This window comes from Stylophora pistillata, chromosome 2 (assembly GCF_964205215.1).
Source record: "Stylophora pistillata chromosome 2, jaStyPist1.2, whole genome shotgun sequence".
Classification (NCBI taxonomy): Eukaryota; Metazoa; Cnidaria; class Anthozoa; order Scleractinia; family Pocilloporidae; genus Stylophora; species Stylophora pistillata.
In genome coordinates this window covers 29,253,040-29,273,269 of record NC_142520.1, presented here as the reverse complement: position 1 = coordinate 29,273,269, position 20,230 = coordinate 29,253,040, and the positions used below count along the sequence as shown (strand labels likewise).

General features: G+C 37.6%; 2 protein-coding genes and 1 pseudogene across 5 annotated transcripts; all 3 read right to left on the bottom strand.

The window, feature by feature from the left end:
- Positions 1–1,489: 1,489 nt before the first annotated feature.
- On the bottom strand, positions 1,490–6,367 carry LOC111345947 (uncharacterized). Its single transcript, XM_022953237.2, has 4 exons — positions 6,158–6,367; positions 5,823–5,999; positions 4,911–4,978; positions 1,490–4,582 (listed from the first exon to the last, which is right to left on the bottom strand). Exons 1-4 carry the CDS (start codon positions 6,186–6,188, stop codon positions 4,346–4,348), a joined length of 513 nt encoding a protein of 170 aa, XP_022808972.2. The 5' UTR covers positions 6,189–6,367; the 3' UTR covers positions 1,490–4,345.
- LOC111345948 (uncharacterized) lies at positions 6,199–10,737 on the bottom strand. Of its 3 annotated transcripts, XM_088750414.1 has the most exons (10): positions 10,647–10,737; positions 9,874–10,052; positions 9,287–9,386; positions 9,087–9,183; positions 8,740–8,972; positions 8,555–8,582; positions 8,108–8,251; positions 7,356–7,447; positions 6,384–6,491; positions 6,199–6,225 (listed from the first exon to the last, which is right to left on the bottom strand). In XM_088750414.1, the coding sequence occupies exons 1-6, from the start codon at positions 10,710–10,712 to the stop codon at positions 8,556–8,558; spliced, it is 702 nt and encodes a 233-aa protein (XP_088606540.1). In that variant the 5' UTR covers positions 10,713–10,737; the 3' UTR covers positions 6,199–6,225; positions 6,384–6,491; positions 7,356–7,447; positions 8,108–8,251; position 8,555. The 3 variants fall into 3 exon arrangements, with proteins under 3 accessions (XP_088606540.1, XP_088606538.1, XP_088606539.1); XM_088750412.1 differs by lacking the exon at positions 8,555–8,582; XM_088750413.1 differs by lacking the exon at positions 8,555–8,582 and having other exon boundaries at positions 8,112–8,251.
- A 25-nt stretch (positions 10,738–10,762) lies between these two features.
- Positions 10,763–13,691, bottom strand: LOC148738245 (uncharacterized; annotated as a pseudogene). Its single transcript, XR_015997097.1, has 5 exons — positions 13,160–13,691; positions 12,966–13,100; positions 12,035–12,396; positions 11,725–11,835; positions 10,763–10,867 (listed from the first exon to the last, which is right to left on the bottom strand). The product of XR_015997097.1 is annotated as an uncharacterized LOC148738245 (transcript).
- Between the last annotated feature and the right edge of the window lie 6,539 nt (positions 13,692–20,230).

Below are 20,230 nucleotides of genomic sequence, written 5' to 3'. Positions count from 1 at the left end.
CAGTTCACGCTTAACAACGTTCAATTCTCCCTTTGGAAGATTCTGCTGGAGTCGCCTACCCTTTGGTCTTTGTCGGCCCCCGAGGGAGTTTCAACGAAGGCTTAACCACGCACTTGACGGCCTGACGGGTGTATTAACCATTCATGACGATATCTTGATTTTTGGCGAGGTGTCTACAGTAGAGGAAGCACTGACAGATCATGACAACAATTTCCACTCCTTAATGCGGAGGTACCGGGAGCAGAACATTAAGTTGAACCCGGACAAGGTGAATCTGCGACGCAAAGAAGTCCTATTTATGGGTCATGTAATTTCAGAGAAGGGTCTCCAAGCAGATCCCGCAAAAGTCAAGGCAGTGTCGGAAATGCCCATGCCAACTGATGTGGCTAGTGTACGAAGGTTCATTGGATTCACAAATTATCTGAGCAAGTTTTTTCCTCGACTAAGTGATGCATTGAAGCCCCTCCGTAAGCTCACTTCACCAGAAGCAGAATGGTTCTGGACTGACATACATGACAGTGCTGTCCGACAAGTGAAACTGTTGGTCCCAAAGGCACCTGTCCTCATATTTTTCGACTCAACAGAGAGCCTCACCTTACAGTGCGATGCATCAGATAAAGGACTGGGTGCCATCCTACTTCAGAAGGCCCAGCCGGTTGCCTATGCGAGCCGTGCGTTAAACGATGCAGAGTCTCGGTACGCCCAGATTGAGAAGGAACTTTTGGCGGTCGTTTACGGTTTGGAAAGGTTTCATACTTACACTTACGGTAGAGAAGTGTTCGTGGAATCAGACCACAAGCCTCTGGAAGTTATTTTCAAGAAGCTATTGCATCGAGCTCTGAAGAGGCTTCAGCGCATGCTCATGTGAGTTCAGTTGTACAACGTCAGCCTTGCCTACAAGAAGGGCTCAACCATGTATCTGGCCGACACCCTAAGTTAGGGGTTACTTGCCCTACGACGGAAGCCAGGGTATCGCTTCAGAGATCGAGAGCATCAACATGACGCAGCACATCCGTTTGAAGCCGAGTACACTTCAGGAAATTAAAGACCACACGCAGAAGAATGACAGCCTTCTAGAACTGAGTAAAGTCATCAAGGCTGGTTGGCCTGAAACTAAACGAGAGTTGTCTCATCTGGTGTTCCCCTTCTTTGACGTTCGAGATGAGTTGAGCGTCTGGCAAGGTATTGTCATTAGAGGAAAAAGAGTGGTGGTCCCAAAGTCGCTGCGTCGAGACATGTTGTATCGTTTGCATTATGCTCATAGTGGAGTTGTAAGCACCCTTTTTCTCGCTAGAGAAAGCGTATACTGGCCAGGAATGAGCGGTGAAATCAAACAGTTTATTGAAATGAGTTTATTTTTTGTAGGGTTGTACATTTCCTTTTCCATGTTGCCAGGTCTCAATCTTTGTTAGAAAGTTGGTGAAATTACAGACTGACTGGCATTTAAAAGAAGGGGTGCTAAATTATGTAAATAAATTCTGGTCATGAATAGAAGAGTTTGCTTCATTTATTGTGGTGAATGTACCAGTATCTATTGATGCACATTGTGACTAACTACTATTTTTGTTTCATATATGACCTCGAAGCTGAATTTGAAATATAAACAAGCATGCATTAATTTATAATAATCTAGCGTCTACAAGATTTAAAAATTATAGGTATTAATTAAAACTTTAAAAGGAGAAAGTGACTCTGGCTAAGTTTGACTTTGGGCAGGTGGAAATCAGTTCTTCTGCGGATATTGTAACTATGTACAATATAATTTCTAGTGAAATAGTCAGTTAAATATTGAGGTACTAGATTGCCAACACATATTTCTGTCTTTTCCGTTTTGTTTCTAACCTAGTCCACCTTAATACATTAAGCGTGTTTTTAGAAGAATCACGCCTTAAAACGATGCGGATGGCGCGATTTTGCAGAGTTTTGCTGGAGGTAGCTAATAATTCACCCCATACGGTGTCCGTATAACACAAGATTGGTTCTACAGTGTATTATAGACACAATTCGCTGCTTTGAGAGTAAGGCATGATCTTATTCGTGCTAACAGTCCCACTGGCTTGTTGACTTTGTTACAAATAGAGTCACTATGCTCTTTCCAGTGAAGTTCTTTGTCAAGCTTAACACTGAGATAATTAAACTTCGTCACTCTCTCTCTGTGTTATAATTACTTCACTTGAATTAATATTGTAAGGCAATACACTACTTCTACAACTTATTAATAATTAGAAATCCATTCGCTTTCACTGAAATTACAGAAATTATTCAAAGCTACAGGCATATTAACACGTGACCTTTTCCTTCACAGTCACTTAATGAATAACATTCAATACACCATGATTTCCTAGCAAAAGGCCTAACATACATCTGAATTTTACGGTGGCCCAGAAGGCTCAACGCAAACAAAAAATATACTGCAGCAAATAAAAAAAAATCAAAACGCAAAGAAAAAAAGTGTCGAGGCAAATAAAAAATGCAACGCAAACAAAAAGTACTGCAGCAAATAAAATATGCAACGCAAGCTAAAAAAAAAAGAGAACGCAAACAAAAAAAATTAGAACGCAACGCCAAGGAAGACTGGGTAATAGTTCTTAGTTTCCCGCTAAAACAGCATGAACTGGAACTCGCTTTTGGTTATGGACGAAAGCGATCTGCGTAGGATTATAGAAGATTACTTTCATCAAGGGTATGAAAATAGAGTTATTATCGATTTTTTAAAGGAGCAGCATGGTACTGTCATAAGTTCGCTGCAAAACATGGTTTCGGAAAGGCGAACAAGCAAAGGATGGAACGAGTGTTGGTGGGAAACTAAGAACTATTACCCAGTATTCCTTGGCGTTGCGTTCCAATTTTTTTGTTTGCGTTTTCTTTTTTCTTTTTCTTTGCGTTGCATATTTTATTTGCTGCAGTATTTTTTGTTTGCGTTGCATTTTTTATTTGCTGCGGTACTTTTTTTCTTTGCGTTATGATTTTTTATTTGCTGCAGTATATTTTTTAGTCGCTGCAGTTTATTTTTTATTTACTGCAGTATATTTTTTATTTGCTGCAGTATATTTTTTGTTTGCGTTGAGCCTTCTGGGCCACCGTAGAATTTCAAAGAAGCAATAAAAAAATTATGATCCTTATTCTACTCACTCTTTGAATTATGAGCAAATGCTAAAAATTTACAAGCAAATAACGCCTTCAGACAAAACACTAGTCTACAGTGTTGTTTACGTAACTACTAAAAAATTCCCTCTTTTGCTGTTTTCTCGACGTTTAGGCTCTGATTAAGACTCTACTTCCCTGGATGATAACCCTGCAATGCTCTCTCTGTCATCAGTTTTCGGTATCAATTTAACATCAAGTACACATTTCAACTATTCTTCAAGCAATCGCACAAAATGGCATTGTCTTTACGTCGAATGCAATAAATTAGACATGTATCAATGCAAGGTAGTCATCCAAAGGCTTTAAGAGCAAAAAAATACAAGAATACGGAAATTCGAAATAATTTCGATACGGAATTAAAACGTAATGAAAGACAGATAAGATAAGATAAGATAAGATAAGATAAGTGTGGCCGCTCGTATCGAGGAGTTTCTGACATTCAATTACAAATTGATATAAGCTCTCAGCCTGACCTAATAAAATTTCGGCTCCCTGCATTCCATGGCGATGAGTGTCAGCTAAGACGATACTACCGCTTTTTAACGCCAAAAATAGAACAGTTTTTTCGTTCATGATAAACAAGGCAGCATTCGTTGGGTGGGCGCCATTGCACAAACTAGATAACTGGTGTTGAAGCGTTGTTGGTGCATGTTCATCACAAACGCGTACAGCCAAAGGGGATCCTACAGACACGCTGATACATTGCTCTGCGTACAGCCAAAGGGGATCCTACAGACACGCTGATACATTGCTTTGCGTACAGCCAAACGGGATCCTACAGACACGCTGATACATTGCTCTGCGTACAGCCAAAGGGGATCCTACAGACACGCTGATACATTGCTCTGCGACAGAAGCAGCCTCTGCAGCTGAAAGGAAGCGATGAGGCAGGCTATGTCGACAGCGATCATAGAGTCGATTTCCCACTCTGATGGATGCAATTAGTAATTTAACCCACAGAAGGCATAGTGAACTCGAGGGTTGAAGATCCAGGCGCTCGTGCCATACTCCGTGTGCAAAGATTACAGCTCTGACGCTGCAAGCGGAACTTCCGTTTCGTCCGTCTAGAGTTGACTGGCTGATTTCTGGGGGAAATTTCCATGAAAATGTGTTAGACTGGGTAACTTTCTCGCCAACAACGTCTACATTTTCTTCTGAAGTTGGCTGGTAATTTGTAGGCGTATCATCATCAGAATAGTCATCGGTGCCGGCTGTCAGAACGGTCATCGTCATAATCATTATCATCCTTGTCACCAATTTCTGCGTTCTCTTCAATGTTCAGGCATTCTTCGTATCCACTCCCTGTTAATGCAGCTTTAAACTTGGTGGCTGCACAATACATTTGGCTCTTACAGAGAGCAATCCCTTTTTTCGCTAAACTTATTTTTCCTCGAAGTACCCGCGCACTTGTTGAAGTAGTTTTGTACTTCGTTTCCTATTTAAATGAGTAATGAAAAAAATTAGCGAAGATAAGGAAGTGTAATAAGTAAGAGAAATATATCTATATACCCAATGAAACCACCCGGCAACTGCTCTGATGTCAGGACTGCACGTTTATTATTAGAAGACACAATAATCTTACAGTAGCCACTTAGCAGCTTAAGCAGAAGCACAAGTCGGGGGTCTGTGAAACGTTTTCCTGTTGATGACACCCACAATATATCTTAGTAACAGAAAAGGGGCCCTTGAAAACGGTAGTTAATTGTTCCACGCTACGAGAACCGGGATAGGAAAGTCGGGAACTATAATCGTGAAGACTATACCGTCAAATTTCGTTGGATCACCATTTCTGAGTTGTCATCCAGGAGTATGCTGGAGTACCAGTCAGGATCTTGAGAAATGGAAAACATTTTTTTAAATTTTGCCAACAACATTGCCGATAGAAATTGCAAAAACTAAAGCCATTTATTAATCACTCACTCTCCAACTTGAAGACGATAAAATGTGGCGAACGCTAAAATATGTGAAAAAGTGTAAACAATATACAATGGAAGAGAATAAAAGAATGAAAGAATAAAATAATAAAATAATCGTAGCACGTTCTTTTGTTCTTTTATTCTCTTCCATTGTATATTGTTTACACTTTTTCACATATTTTAGCGTTCGCCACATTTTATCGTCTTCAACTTGCTTCAACATATTTACTCTCCAACTTGTCCTTTAAATCCATAATCGCCCTTTCGAGATTCGGAATGGCAACCTCCAAGTGGAATGCTATGAAGTTTGCCATCTCCTTCTTGAAAAGGGCAATTTCTTCGTCCCATCTCCTGGAAATTTGGTGTCTTTCTATCATGATTCTTTGAATCCTTATAGGTGTAGCTTTATAAAGAGATCAATAAAGTACAACAGTCCGAGATCAGTTGGCTGTTTAATGATAGTGTATTTTAAGCACGTTGTAAAATGATAAAAAGTTATATGTCAGCATCGATTAAGCGATAGTATTAAGAGTAGTATACGCGAATCTCAGTTAAAATCAGCTGTTTCGGCCTATTTGGGCCTCGTCAGCACGGTGTAGCAATACACTCAGCATCACGGACTGGTGTACTGAAGTGACTGAGTTGCTTAAGCGATCAGCAGCCGTGGACAGCAATCAGTACATGTATTTAAGAAACTTATCAATACACCACATCGAAATAAATCAATTTAATGGGTTTAACATATCTTTCAAAGTTCACCTGCACTTCCTTCCCAGGGGAGGTTTCCTTTCATGACTTCAGAGACAGTAGATGTAGATTGAAGGTTGGAAACTTGATCACACTGTGTCTGCTCATTATACTGCTGTATTCGAGAGGTAACTTTGGCCTTTTCTGTAGAAATCTTACAACGCAATCTTGTGCGCTGCTTGGATGACTCTAAGTGGTAGTTAATTAGGTAAAGAGATATTTTGACCCAAATCAGCATAAAGTACTTAATGTAATAAATGATGTTTAACATACAGAATTAATCACAGCTTAAAAATAAGCGAAAAAGTAAATAAATAAATAAATAAATAAGCAAGATATTAGCATACTTGCAGAATTTTTTGGCCCTTTAGTATCCATTGCTACACTTGTTCGTTCCACCCAAACCAGTGGGGACCTAAGATGATAGGACGGAGCGTCTTTCAAGTGTTTTAAGAAAGCGGTATTTTCTATGTTTTTAAGAAGCCAGTGTCAAACATTTTAAGAATGTTTTTAATATCATGAATCCTGACTGCAATTTAAGTAGAAGTAAATAAATAACGTGGCCGGACGTACCATCCAATTTGTTCATTGTATGAGAAGTCTGCTCTAAGGTTGACACCAACATTTCTATTTCATCTTGAAGCCGAATACTGCTGGAAGTACCCTGGTAGGATTCGACTTCTATTCCAAAAATCAACATTGTTTTGAAGTAAGCATCACTTGTAAATAGATAAGTCAGTTACAGTTGTTATTTCGTCTTTATACTTCAGAAGGTAAGGTGACAACATTTACACTCCCCAGTCTATCTTTACTAATAAAAACAATATTTTGTAGCCTAGAAATGTGTTATAAAACAGGGTAGATTTTCTTTCTATTGTTTAGTATTATTCAAACTATGAGTCAAGGAATGGAATAATGCCAATTATTAAAAACTGGATCATTGGATAATGCAATTCAAGATTTTTTATTGGCTTAGCCATTATGGTATATGAGCCCATATACCATAATCTACAAATATGGCAAGCATACGCTTCAGCTTAAAATCAAAAGGGAGCTAAAAAATCCAGTTTTTTCTTACAAAATAATGATTTCTTGGGGGAGTTTTTAATAAACAATTATTCCACTCACGCTTGTTGGATATGAGATGATTATAGCCAATTCGGCCCTACGCGCCTCGTTGGCTATCTATCATCTCATATCCAACGCGTGCTTGTGGAATAATTGTTAAATACACAATTATTTTTATTAACTTGTGCATGACTAACAACTGCAAGCTTCCACTCATCTGATTTGAATTGATTCAGTGATACACCATATTCATCAAGAGCTTCATTAAACTCTTTAAGTGATTCATTCTGCATTTTAACAGCCTTTTAAAGTAGCAGTGAAAAAACAAAATATTGAAATTGGGGAAGGACAGAAATTTAAAGCAAAAGCTCCTTTTCTTTTTTATGGAAAATTAAACCTGCCTGTGAGATATTATAGGAGAAATGAATATAGGTCTTCATCTGTTCCAACATATAATGTACACTGTTGCATACTCACACGATTATATCGCTGAGCAAGACTCTGGGCCATAACACCAATTTTTTTTTTGTTCCACCTAAGGGCATGCTCTGTAATAAGCTCTTCTCGATCTTCAAAATGGTAAAACAAATAGTCATGAGCAAGTATAAGATAAATGATTTTAAAACGGTTTTGCACTGTATGCTGGTTTATACTGTATGAATGTTTATTGAAAAACTAGACTTGTTATATATAGCAGTTCCTGAGTTTTCATTCATTTACAGGCCATTGAGTACATAAAAGATCTTGTTTAACATGGAACACAAATATGGTAGGTGAACCATATGGAGACAGCCAGTGAAATTAAATATGGCATTCTTTCTAATACAACAATTGAAATATTTTAGTTCACTGTCAAATTATTATTCGCTCCGACGAAGGGCTAACACTCCAAACGTCAGCTTTTGTAATCATTACGGTGGCCAATTTACCATTTCAACTTTGTTGATATATCCAAATTAGTTCGTTACTCCCACCGACGTAGCCCCAAACAGTTTCTTTCAAAACTATCAGCCTTTATTATTCTACTCACCCAACTTGACTGATTATAGCGCAACATAAAACATTTTGTTGGCTAACTAAAATCCTGAATCCAATGTGTGTTAATGGAATAATAGTAACATACTGTCAAATATACATGTATTTGGGAGTAACAATAAATGACTCAATTTCTACCAGAGAAATTATTTTCTATAAAAAATAGATAAAGGAAATAAGAATAAGACTCTTACTCACACTCTGTCACTGGTTAAAGTTTTAACTTAATCTCAGGAGGCATGTAATTTGAAGTGTTTCCACAATGAGACATGTGAGAATTGATATGCTCCACTTCCTCACCGGGCACTTCCATCTTGCCATCGACCACCCCATATGACCTGTTAAACATAAATTATAGTAGTTAAGAAATAGAAAACATGTACCATGTTTATATTAAGTTCTAGAAACATGAGTGGAAGTTTGGGAGAACAAGAAATCTTGTGGGAACACAAGCCGTAGTTTAGTGTTTGTACAGCTTTTTCAAGTTCTCCCAAACTTTCACGAGTGTTTCTATAACTTGATAGAAACACGGAGAACATGTTGTCTATTTCTTTTGGAGTACACCACAGCAAACAAAAGGAAAACAACTTGTTAACTTCAATTATCAAAATGTAAATTATCTTTGCTCGAGCCATCCTTACATCAGCAGCTTGTGCTAGTTCTGTGTTTCTATGAAGTTAAAGAAACACAGTTTAAAACCAATCAGTGCAGGTATTTTCTTACAACTGTTTACTAATAGATCCTATTGTGTAACTTGTTCAAATTTGTGTAATTTTTAATCAAAATTAGCTTTCATTCAACTACAAATAAGCATTACAATTTATACCTGGCATCTCCAACTGTGAGCTTTTGCATGCATTACTGACAAGGCTGGTTTCATATCACAGTTTTCCAATCCCCCTGCTTTTCCAGCCCACTTCCAGTATTTGCAAACTATATCTTCCCAAAGATATTTGACACCAGCTGGTATCATCTTTTTCTTATGTATGAAGTTTGCATAAACATAAAGCTCTCCTTGGAATATGTTCACTGCCCACTGGGCCAAGCCATGCCTGCAACCTACATGATCATATAAATAACAGTTTCAATAAGTACACCAAATGCATCTCTTCAACCAACAGTTGTAGATTTTCAGACCTGATACATTTATGACAATATATATTGAATTTCAACCTGCAATCTCAAGTCCAGACTCATCAAGTTTGGCTGCTTTTCTGCCATGGTTGTTTGCAGCCCTCCAATGTGAATCACCACATCTATTATCAACATCCTGTGAGCAGGCAAAACACCCATCAAATGCCAAGAAAATAAGCTCTAAAAGCCATAATGGACATAAATGTATGGCATACAAAATACATTCTAAAGGAAAAAACCTTAGATTTGGACCTCTTTGCATAAACTGCCTGTATGTGGCTGTCTACATCATGGTTGTTGGCAATGAAGAGGTCTCCATAGTACAATGGCCTTCTTTGACTAAGTACATGAAAGAAACTTAAAAAATATCTATTGCATTAAATGCAAAAATGGAATTTATCATATCATCATATCATCATATCATATCATCATATCATATCATCATATCATATCATCATATCATCATATCATCATATCATATCATCTCTGAATTGTTATACTGCGTCTATTAAGTCTACATGATTTATTACAGACAGAGAGCAAACTATGAATTCCCTTTAATTTATAAATAAGGTGTTTTATTGTTTTGAAGAATGCATGTTTTAAACAGTTTAGAAATTTGCTGTTACAGACTTAGATTCAGTTTTCAGGACACTCTTTTCTGGTAATCTGTGGCAGTAATTCACAAATTACTGCCACACATTACTGGAAAATAGTTTTCTGAAAACTGATACAAATTTAAGCTTATTGCATATTTCTAACCCACATAATGAAAATCAGCCTTCTACCAAAGAGCAATACACCTCTTTATACGGTGAATACAAACCCTCTTGGTGTCTTCAAACGATAAAGTTTCATGTTTCCATTGACATGGCAGGACTGCTGGGAAATCAAACAAGAAGGGCAATTCATCCAGTCAAGCCCTTGCAGACAATCTAACTCAAACTGCAAGAACTTCCACTCTATAAAACACCTTGAGAATGTGGTATGATTAATAGTGGGTGCCTGTTGAAATAATAATTTTTTAAACATACTTTTTAGATTTGATAATAAAAATTAACGGTAAAAAGACGTTTCGAAGTCTGCATGACCTCATTATCAAGTAAAATGTTAAAACTGATGTAAAATTGTAGCTCAGAGATTACATACAAATAAAATGTGATAACTTCATTAGAATAATGAGCGTTCTAATGAAGTTATCACATTTTATTTGTATATAATCTCTGAGCTACAATTTTACATCAGTTTTAACATTTTACTTGATAATGAGGTCATGCAGACTTCGAAACGTCTTTTTACCGTTAATTTTTATTATCAAATGTATTTCTAAACATTCTCTGATTAGAATACTTTTTAGAGCTGAGAAACTTACCACATCTTGTAAAGGCAGCCTTGATGATTGTCTTTGTAACAATATTCATATCTATATTAATTACATCTCAGATATATCAGGAAATAAATTATTATTACTATTATTATTATTATTAGTATTGGTATTAGTATTAGATTATTATTATTGTCATCATCATTATCATTATTATTATTATAATTATTATTACTGACTGTGATTATCACTGATTTTAAAAAGTGCACTCATACCCTTCCTTTCATAACAGAGAGATCCTCCAGAGCTCTGATAAAGGAGCTTTCTGAGGTTCCAGGCATTGTCTTCTGAAAAGCATCCCATAGATGAAAGAGCTGCTGACAAAAGACATAGTTTGTATCTCTAGGGCTTCCTGGCCAATACCCTGCATGTATAACATCACTTAGGGACCAGGATGGAGAAACAAAATTACACTGGCTACATTGGTCAAATCATCCTGGAAGAAAGAAAATATACAAACATTTGCAAAAAAGAAAGCCAAGAAAAATGCACTACTATGTTTTAAAACTAACTGCCTCCCGGTTAGCTCAATGGATAGAGCACTGGACTATTGTGCAGGAGGTCGAGGGTTCGAGCGCCGGCCGGACCAACACTCAGGGTCTTAAAATAATTGAGAAGAATATGCTACCTTTCTATAACATCAAGAAATGATTAGATATTCTAGTCTTCTCGGATAGCAAATGAATAAATGGAGGTCCCATCTCCTGCAGGGTTAGGAGCAGGAGACGTTAATTTCCTACGCACGAGATTACTGTGTGATGGATGTCCTCCCCTGGGATGAGATGGGTGGGTAACAGGACCCCCATTGAAACCAGTGTTTACTACACTGAAGGGGCTATCCTGTATAAATGTAGATGTCTACTTCTAGTAGCTCCAAGTCGCAGGAAAGTGTTCCATCAAGGTACAGATAAAGAGCTATTCTTTTCATGTCTATGAACATGAATGATGTGTAACGTATATGAGAACGATCCTTCGCAGTAAAGCACTATTTGAGCAATAGTGAAAATCAGACCTGAAAAAAATTTCAGGCCTGTACGGGACTCGAACCACTGACCTCTGCGATACTAGTGCAGCGCTCTACCAATTGGTAGAGCGCTGCACTAGTATCGCAGAGGTCAGTGGTTCGAGTCCCGTACAGGCCTGAAATTTTTTTCAGGTCTGATTTTCACTATTGCTCAAATAGTGCTTTACTGCGAAGGATCGTTCTCATATACATTTCATAACCGCAGTTCACACATATGTTTCATATGTTTGTTGTTGAATGATGTGTAACTCATTCAGTCTTAACACTACCTTTCTCATTGACAGATACGACCACACCTAAAGTTGTTAACTGACGTAAAACCTCAGCCTCTCTACAGCTTGGGCAGAACAAAGGCAAACTGATGAGTGGAAATGGCTTAGCTTGCAGAGAAAAAAAACCAAATCAGTTCAGGTTTTTGATAAAATAAATACAATCAATATCAAACAAAGAAAAACAATGGTGCTGTACAACAAAATAAAATTAAATTAATACCCCATAATTAAAAAAGGTGATCATAAAAAGTTTAATACACTGTAGCTGTCTTAAGACTGACATTCTTCCTTTAAGATATCTGCTTACCTATGTTTTGCTTTACTCCATTTTCATCAATTGTCACAGTTGGAGGGATAGCCTAAAAGAAGCCATCAACAATCCATCTCTGTTATGAAATGGCAAGAGAGAATGCACATTTCCATCACATGAAGAGCAGAAAAATTTCTTTGGGAAATCATGACATCTTATAACTGTTTTCCCTTCCAGACATATCCGACCATGATCTGGTGAAGGGAGGCTCTCACAATTAAGGAGAGCTTCCAGCAGCAGCTTTCGGTTTTTATCCCAGCTTGATGACAAATTCACCATCCAGGTCTCCCACTTTTTAGATGGAACATTTGTAGAGCTGAGAAACTCATTGCATCTTGCCAAGGCAGCCTCAATATTGTCTGTGGAACAATATTCATATCTATATTAAAGAAGAAGAATTCTAAGCCAGAACTCCAAAAAAATTTCTATTACATCTGAGATGTATAAGGAAATAAATTATTATTATTATTATTATTAAAAAATTAATACTATTAATATATAGTTTAAAAATTGCTAATATTACTGATAGTCTTATTTATTATCCTTAAGATTGTAAGATTTAAAGTATCCAATAAAGTTTTGTGTTTTATTATTTTATTATTATTGTTATTATTGTTAGAAATGCACATTTCTCCCCAACCAGCAGAAGGGATTGTCTAGAGAATTAAATATTCATTATGTATGTATGTATGCATGCATGTATGTATGTGTGCTAACACATAAAAGAAAAATTAAGTAACAAATTGAAATCACATTTTTGCAAACGTAAACCTCAAATCATCAAAAGAAACCAGTTCTTCAACTATCCCTACATTTGCAGCTGGTGAGTCGCACATTCTATCTTCCCTTATAGCGTACACTGACAAATTATAAAATTACAACCATCAAAGTGTGGCTACCAGTTTCATGTGGATAAGATAAAGGTTACCGTCTACGCTAGATGATGATGGCATGTACTGTTGATCCACGCCAATGTCGCAGTCATCGGAATCCACCGAATCATCTGCTTTGGCTGGATCTAGATACAAAAAGGTTTACTTTGTTACGGGAAAGAAAGTTCGAAGTAATCATGATTTTAGCAGCAAGGAATGCCGTGAAGCATGATAATCATAAACCCATAATATGAATGTACTTGCCGCTTGAACCCAGTCAACGGATCCCGAAAAATACGGAACCACTTGTTCTTCTTCGGCTTTTTTCTATTATCAAGTAGTTCATTTGCTTCCTCTAAGGCCTCGTGGAGCGCTGTTTGGGCGTCTTTTTTTTGGAGCCTTTTTTAACCTTGACGACGCCATTTTGATTTCTCCGCGGTTCGTAAGAAGGTACATCCCGGACAAAATGTTCGATTCGTCGTTTCGTTATGGCGTTTCGTCGTTTCGTTATGTCGAGTCGTTGTTTTCCGAGTTCGACTCGTCGAACTTTCAGTTCGTTTCGTCGTATTGTCAGTTCCGAATTCGTCGGCTGGCCTCTTCGACTCGTCGTTTTACGAGTCCGACTCGTCATCGACCACATCGGTTCGTCGTTTTGTCGTTTCGTCATTTCGTCATGGCGATTCGTCGTTTCGTTATGTCGTTTCGTTGTTTCGTTTCGTTGTTTCGTTATGTCGTTTCGTCGTTTCGTTATGTCGTTTTATCGTTTCGACTTGTCCAGTCAACAGGAGCTATAATTCAACCTACATTACAAGAGGAATTTCTTGATTCCATACACTCTTACATGAATCATTAATATGGTATCTATAATTTGCTCTCTGCCGAAGGAAATGGATCCTTTAAACAGCGATTTACGCCACAGCATAGAAATCGCCTTGAGTCGAGTGAATGATCGTTTCATGAAAGTGACAATGGAATTGGATACCTAGTAACACACCTTGACAGAGTCTTCTATATTCTAGCACGTGCATCTTCGTTATTTAACATTCCTCCTCAGCTGTAGTGTTTGTTACAAAGAGCTTGTTTGTTGTTCTTGGTGGCAGTGACAACTCATTGTAAGGCGGTTGTTTAAGTTTACAGGATGCAGGGGTCGTCCCAGCATAGATTTTCCCAGAGAACTCCTGGAACAGTACCTTGAGAACAATTTTAGACATATTTAAATTCGAGATGATAGTTGATGGTAGTTTTTGCCGTTTGAACGAGCTGATGATAATGCATGATTCCGACGTTTTGAGCGTCAGCACTTAATCGTACAGCGAATAGAATGGGTAGGTTACTTTTCATCATCTTTTTTTCACGGTAGGAGAGAATCGACATCAGCACTCAGTTCTAATTTTAGCAGTACGTGTTACGTTTTAATTCAAGTAACTAAAATATTTAGACCCTCAACTAAAGCACGGCTTTACTGAGGCTTTTATTATGCCACACTTCCACTACTAAAGCACTCTGCTAGGAATTGGGAAAAAACTAGAACTCCTTAATAAACATGTTTTACTAATAATCCTTGGTGAAAAAGTCGGTACATACGAGGTGCTTTTGGAAAGTCCAAACCTTGTCAACTTGAGAAAGAAACGACTTTTTCTTGTATTGATTTTAGTTCACAAGTCATTTCGAGCAGCCCCAGCTGCCTACGTAGCAGCATTATTTACACCGAGAACCAACATTAATGGGCCTAGAGGTATAAACAGGTTGTAGTTACCATGTGTATAAATACTACATCTTACGGGAAAAACTCCATCAAATTTTTTGCGCCCAAATTATGGAATTTGTTTTTTTAGAAACAACTGCCTAGACTTTACAAGCATATATACATCTGTTCTCTTTTTCTTCATTAATTGTACATATATTTTTCACTCTATTTATTTTTCAGAGAAGTGCTTGTACACTATTCTTCAATCCAAGTTGAAATAAAGTTTTACTACTACTACTACTACTACTACTACTACTACTACTACTACTACTACTACTACTACTACTACTACTACTACTACTACTACTGCTACTGCTACTGCTACTGCTACTGCTACTGCTACTGCTGCTACTGCTACTGCTACTACTACTACCAATGGAAATCTCTCATATGGTCTCCTTGGTTGGCATTAGGGGAGTTTCAAGCCAAATGGCAATCTGTTATGTTTTCAAACTTGATTAATTCATATAAGTAAAATCAAAGTATGTCTTTTTTGCTTTTGAAGTTTTGCAAATGTTTCATGCCTTTCAGTGACTACACGTCAAATTATGTCAACACTCTCATTACTTGACTGTGTTCAAGTTAAGTCAGCCAAGTCATTTAAGAATCAGTTCATGCTTTCAGCTGTGTATATACCACAGTTCTTCGCGCCATGATGTTACAGTAACACATGAAATTTAACCAGATTTATGATCGAATATGAGCTTTCTGTGGGTTCTTAATTTAATTCTTTCAAAAGTAATCAGGTTTTTGAAAATGAACTGGCCACATGCTATTCACTGTCTTACCCCTTCTCCACTTGCTACTTTTTGGAGTGATTTCAACCTATAAAAAGAGCTAATTTATTTATTTTATTTATTACAATTTAATGGCATAAATACATAAATGCTGGTATGATACAGTTAATTAACCCAAAAATTTTTTAGAAAAGCCATAGGAGAATCTGCAAAAGAGTCCCAGACCCCATGTAACAGCAGATCACCCAATACATTTATTACCAATGAGACACTATGTTATAATAAAGACAAATAAAATAATGATTTACCCACAAGAAATTTCTTCACATTAAATTTAAAATTCCCAGTAAGATTTGCAGTGCAAATGTCAACAGGCAACATATTCCAATAAACTACTATTCGATGGAAATAGGAATATTTAAGGAAATTAGCCCTTGCATATTTTTTTTAACGTCAGATGATCATAATGTTTCAAGGAACAATAATCTAAACTAGAGTAATAATCCACAAAAGGTGAAACATCAATGTCAACGAACCCTTTCAGTGCCTTAAAAAAGAAAGTTATGTCATAGTTTACTATGGTTATGTCAATTAAAACTCTTCTCTGTCTTCCAAAGATAATAGATTTAGCTTCTCAAGACGAGCTGCATAGCTATCCTTAGTTTTCAGAATAAATTTAGTGGTGTGTCTCTGCACTCCTTCAAGGTTATTGGTGTTCTTACGCGAATATGGGGACCATACCAGACCAGTATTCATGGTTAGACCTTACTAAGGAACTAAAAAGGGTTCCTTTGCACTCTGGGGTAAAAGTAAATGGGTCCACTTGTACTCTGTATCTTTAAAAATTAGTTTTTTTCTTCAATTATTCTCAATTATTTAGTCAAATTCGGTTTAATTTTTTCTAATTAATTTTGAAAAAGGGAAAAAAAGTTACCCTCGACCCTCAACAAGAAACCCTTGATCCTCCTACCCTCCACAAAAAGATAGACTAGCTCCCGCGATAATTACTCCAGGGTGCTCGCCCAAGTGATTCATAAACTTTTAGCTGAAAATACGTTTTTCTAAATAACTCGGACGCTTCTGCAGATTAAGTAGCTATTCTAAAGGTCTATTTCCTTCGGCAGAAGGAAAATCATAGATACCACATGAGTCATGTAAGCGTGTATGAAATAACGTAACTATTCATGTAATTTAAGTTGAATTATAGCTCCGGTTGAGTGGACAAGTCGAAACGACCTAACGAAACGACATAACGAAACGACGAATCGCCATGACGAAACGACAAAACGACGAACCGATGTGGTCGATGACGAGTCGGACTCGTAAAACGACGAGTCGGACTCGTAAAACGACGAGTCGAAGAGGCCAGCCGACGAATCGAACTGACAATACGACGAAACGAACTGAAAGTTCGACGAGTCGAACTCGGAAAACAACGACTCGACATAACGAAACGACGAAACGCCATAACGAAACGACGAATCGAACATTTTGTCCAGGATCTACCTTCATAGGCTCGGGCAGCCTAAATTTTTTTTGGGATCACTTTCTGAAGGAGCTTGGCTACCAGGCTCAATTAGGTAACCAAGCCTTTTGAAGACATGTAACACTCCCCATCCCCGACTGGTTGAACCGTAGTTGGAGGGGGACAGGGAAGGAAACATTTTTGTTACTTGCGTGGGAAAAAAAACAAATCGGATGTTATCTAGTCTATTACCTTTTTTTGTTGTAATTTTCTGGAAAAAAACAAATGGGATGTTATCTATTATATTCCCTTTTTTGTGTTATTTTCGTGGGAAATAATATTACCATACCTCGCTCCGCTTCGTACATATACCTTTGGCTAAAATACTCTTTCTACGTTAATTCTAATCATTACTCATGGTCAAATGGAACCAAAGGGAAATCCAAACCTTGGAAATACTTGCTTTCTGAATAGTGTCTTGCAAGGTCTGCTCTCAGTGACATGTTTTTCCGACGGGCTCGCTGGATTGCAGCACAATCGCAAGAAGTGCACCTCATCCAAAACAGGTCTTGAACTTGTATTCAATATTATTTTAGCACGTGTGGCACCCTAAACTTTGTGAATGCATATAAGACTGCACCTGGAACAGTTTTCCCAGCAACATTGGTATCCTGTCTACCAAAACTTAGCGGCCAAATTTAGAAGGGCCAACAACAGTGTGCAGCAGAATTTTTTCAGGAATGTTGTAGAGTACAAGGAAACACTGCAAGCCAGTACCAGACTCAGCAGTGAATACCTGCCAGCTGTAATCTCTTCTTCCTGCAATCCTTTTTCTTTGAGTTAAGGAGCGAAGTAATGTGCTCATCATGTGATAATATTACTTCAAAAACTACAATGGAATCAATTCTCCCACTACAAATTACAAAGGTATGGGGCAATTATGGTTATAAGGTCACAGTCACCTGCACCGATTTCCTGTGGATTAAATTAATTACAATCATAAACCTGTAGAGAGAAAAATTAAATCCAGGAATGATTTCGCTACCACAGGGAAGTTTTTTTTTTGTTTCTTTTTTTTTCTGATGGGGGGGGGGGAGTTCAACCCCGCTCCCCTCTGGAATATACATAATTTTCATGTCAAGCATTTCCTTAAAAATTTGGCACTTTTGGACCCCCTCTCCCCTGGAATTTCCAATGATCCTACTTGGGGTGGGGGTATGTTGATCTTTCAATTATTTCTAGAACTACACCTTTACTACACATTCTTTCTTACAAAAAGTACATTTTTTGGTCAAAAGGATCTCTATAATAATCACTTCCACCCTTCTATTTGTCTTTTGCATGTGGGGGCATAAAAATTGACATTGACAACATTTGACATTGAAATTTTTAGTTTAGCTACTAACTAGAAGAAAAGTCAAATAATCCTCATAAAGGCAAGCTATCGTAGTATTTCTGATACCCAATCACACACTTTATTAATCAGTATTATTCAAACATTTATTCTGTTCCGTCAGTTGTGTTTGTCTATTCATTCTTAAGTGTTGTACTGTACAGAGCTTCCTGTAGGACTATTCTAACCCAGTGGAGCTGGAATCATCTTACTACTGTAGCAGGTAACAAAGTTACCAGTTAGTCCCAGTTAGCTCAATTGATTGGAGGGCTGGACTGTTGTGCGGGAGGTCGAGGTCGAGGGTTCGAGCCCTGGCCAGACCAACACTCAAAGTCTTAAAATAACTGAAGAGAATGTGCTACCTTTCTATAATATCAAGAAATGGATAGACATTCTAGTCTTCTCGGATAAGGACAAATAAACCATAGGTCCTGTCTCCTGCATCTATTAATTAATTAATTTGGATAGGCAGGGGACGTTAAAGAACCCACTCACAAGATTACTGTGATGTGGTCTGGCCTGTTTACTGGGAATTGGAGGGGAGGGGGCATCTTCAAATAAGTTTCCTTTGATTGTTTGTAAACTGCCGATGCAGTCCGGCCAAAGTCCCCCGAAAGTGTTGTGATGTGCATTTGATCATATCCACATATTAATTTGTGCAATACACCGAATTGAAATATGGCGTCCAATTTGAATTGCCATTGTTCTGGACTTACGAGCCTCTCACACATGTGATAATCCTTTTGTGTTTTCCACATAAAGAGGAGGCTAGTAAGTAAAAAACAATGGTAATTCAAATTGGACGCCATATTTTGATTCAGTGAATAAAATTATTATTTACTATTATTATTAAGTTTAATAGTGTTAAACCTAACACTAAAAGACACACAAATACAACTATTTTTTTTGGATAACCGCTACTGACAGTACTTAACACTATTAACTACAATGCGCAAAGCAGACTATTTACTTCCAGTGCACAAAAATAAGGAAAGTCAAAGCTACTACAATTGTTCAAATTCAAGTTCTTATGCATGGAGTGAAGAGAGTAGGGGATGCAGTCCCTGTTGCTGTGGTCTGGTCTCTGTGTCTGTGTGTTGTAAAGAATACAATTCATCCTGTAATCAATTGAGAAGAGGCAAATAATTTCTGGTGTTATCGTTAATTGGGATATCAGATCAAGAAAGTAATAAAGAGTTTAATTTTAGCTGAAGTTTTTGAGTTATTAATTTGACAATTCACTGTACATTGTAAAATTACAAAACAAAACACAAAATGTAGGTTGAAAAACGCTAAATTACTTACTTACCTTCGGTCGCAAACGTTTTTCACTTTACTGCTATAAAAATTTGAGTTAGCGTTTACTACGCGCCGATGGTTCTTGTCTCCAGTGTGACGACATAAGCTAGTGGCAACAAAGTTCACGCAAACAGGCAAAGGCCTGGGCACAAATTCAATAGGCTTGGCTACTGAGTTGAGCCTGGTTTCTAAGCTCCTTCTGAAAGTGATCCCAAAAAAATTTTGCGCCCGTCGGTTCGGGCGGTTCGGGCACGATGGGAGGGACCATGGGAAGCCAGTACTGAAATTGATGACAAGACGATCTTAGATCGTAAGTTGGGCTTCAGGAAAACAGCGTTGACCATTCAGGGTGCGCAGTGGTTCTAAAAAGAAATGCTAAGAGGTACCAAGGTCCTGGTTTGTGGGTGTGGCGTAAAAATTTTTTCCACCCCTAAGAGACACCAATTCTAGAACAACTTAATGTCACACATTTTTGGCCCAATACCGGGCGGTATTGGGCCAAAAAGGTATCAGAGAAGCTGCTGCTGTGGAGATCTTGAGGCCGAACAGCCCAAGAATTCTTTAATGCAGACGTCATTAATAGTTGGGATTATCTCACTCTCATGCTGTTGTCTAACTTTGAATTTGATTTTGTTTATAGAACTTATCTGTTGCAGTCTTTTCTTTTTTGGAGCGGGCTC

Excerpts from the sequence above, each read along its gene's own strand:
- LOC111345947 (XM_022953237.2), bottom strand. The coding sequence starts at position 6,188 with ATGGATACTAAAGGGCCAAAAAATTCTGCAA. Across the intron at positions 4,979-5,822 it reads CCCCTGGGAAGGAAGTGCAG|ATCCTGACTGGTACTCCAGC; the intron begins GTGAACTTTGAA and ends CCATTTCTCAAG. Across the intron at positions 4,583-4,910 it reads TGATCCAACGAAATTTGACG|GAAACGAAGTACAAAACTAC; the intron begins GTATAGTCTTCA and ends TCATTTAAATAG.
- LOC111345948 (XM_088750412.1), bottom strand. The coding sequence starts at position 10,712 with ATGCCTGGAACCTCAGAAAGCTCCTTTATCAGAGCTCTGGAGGATCTC. Across the intron at positions 9,387-9,873 it reads CGTTTGAAGACACCAAGAGG|TCAAAGAAGGCCATTGTACT; the intron begins GTTTGTATTCAC and ends TCATGTACTTAG. Across the intron at positions 8,252-8,739 it reads CTCACAGTTGGAGATGCCAG|GTCATATGGGGTGGTCGATG; the intron begins GTATAAATTGTA and ends TATGTTTAACAG.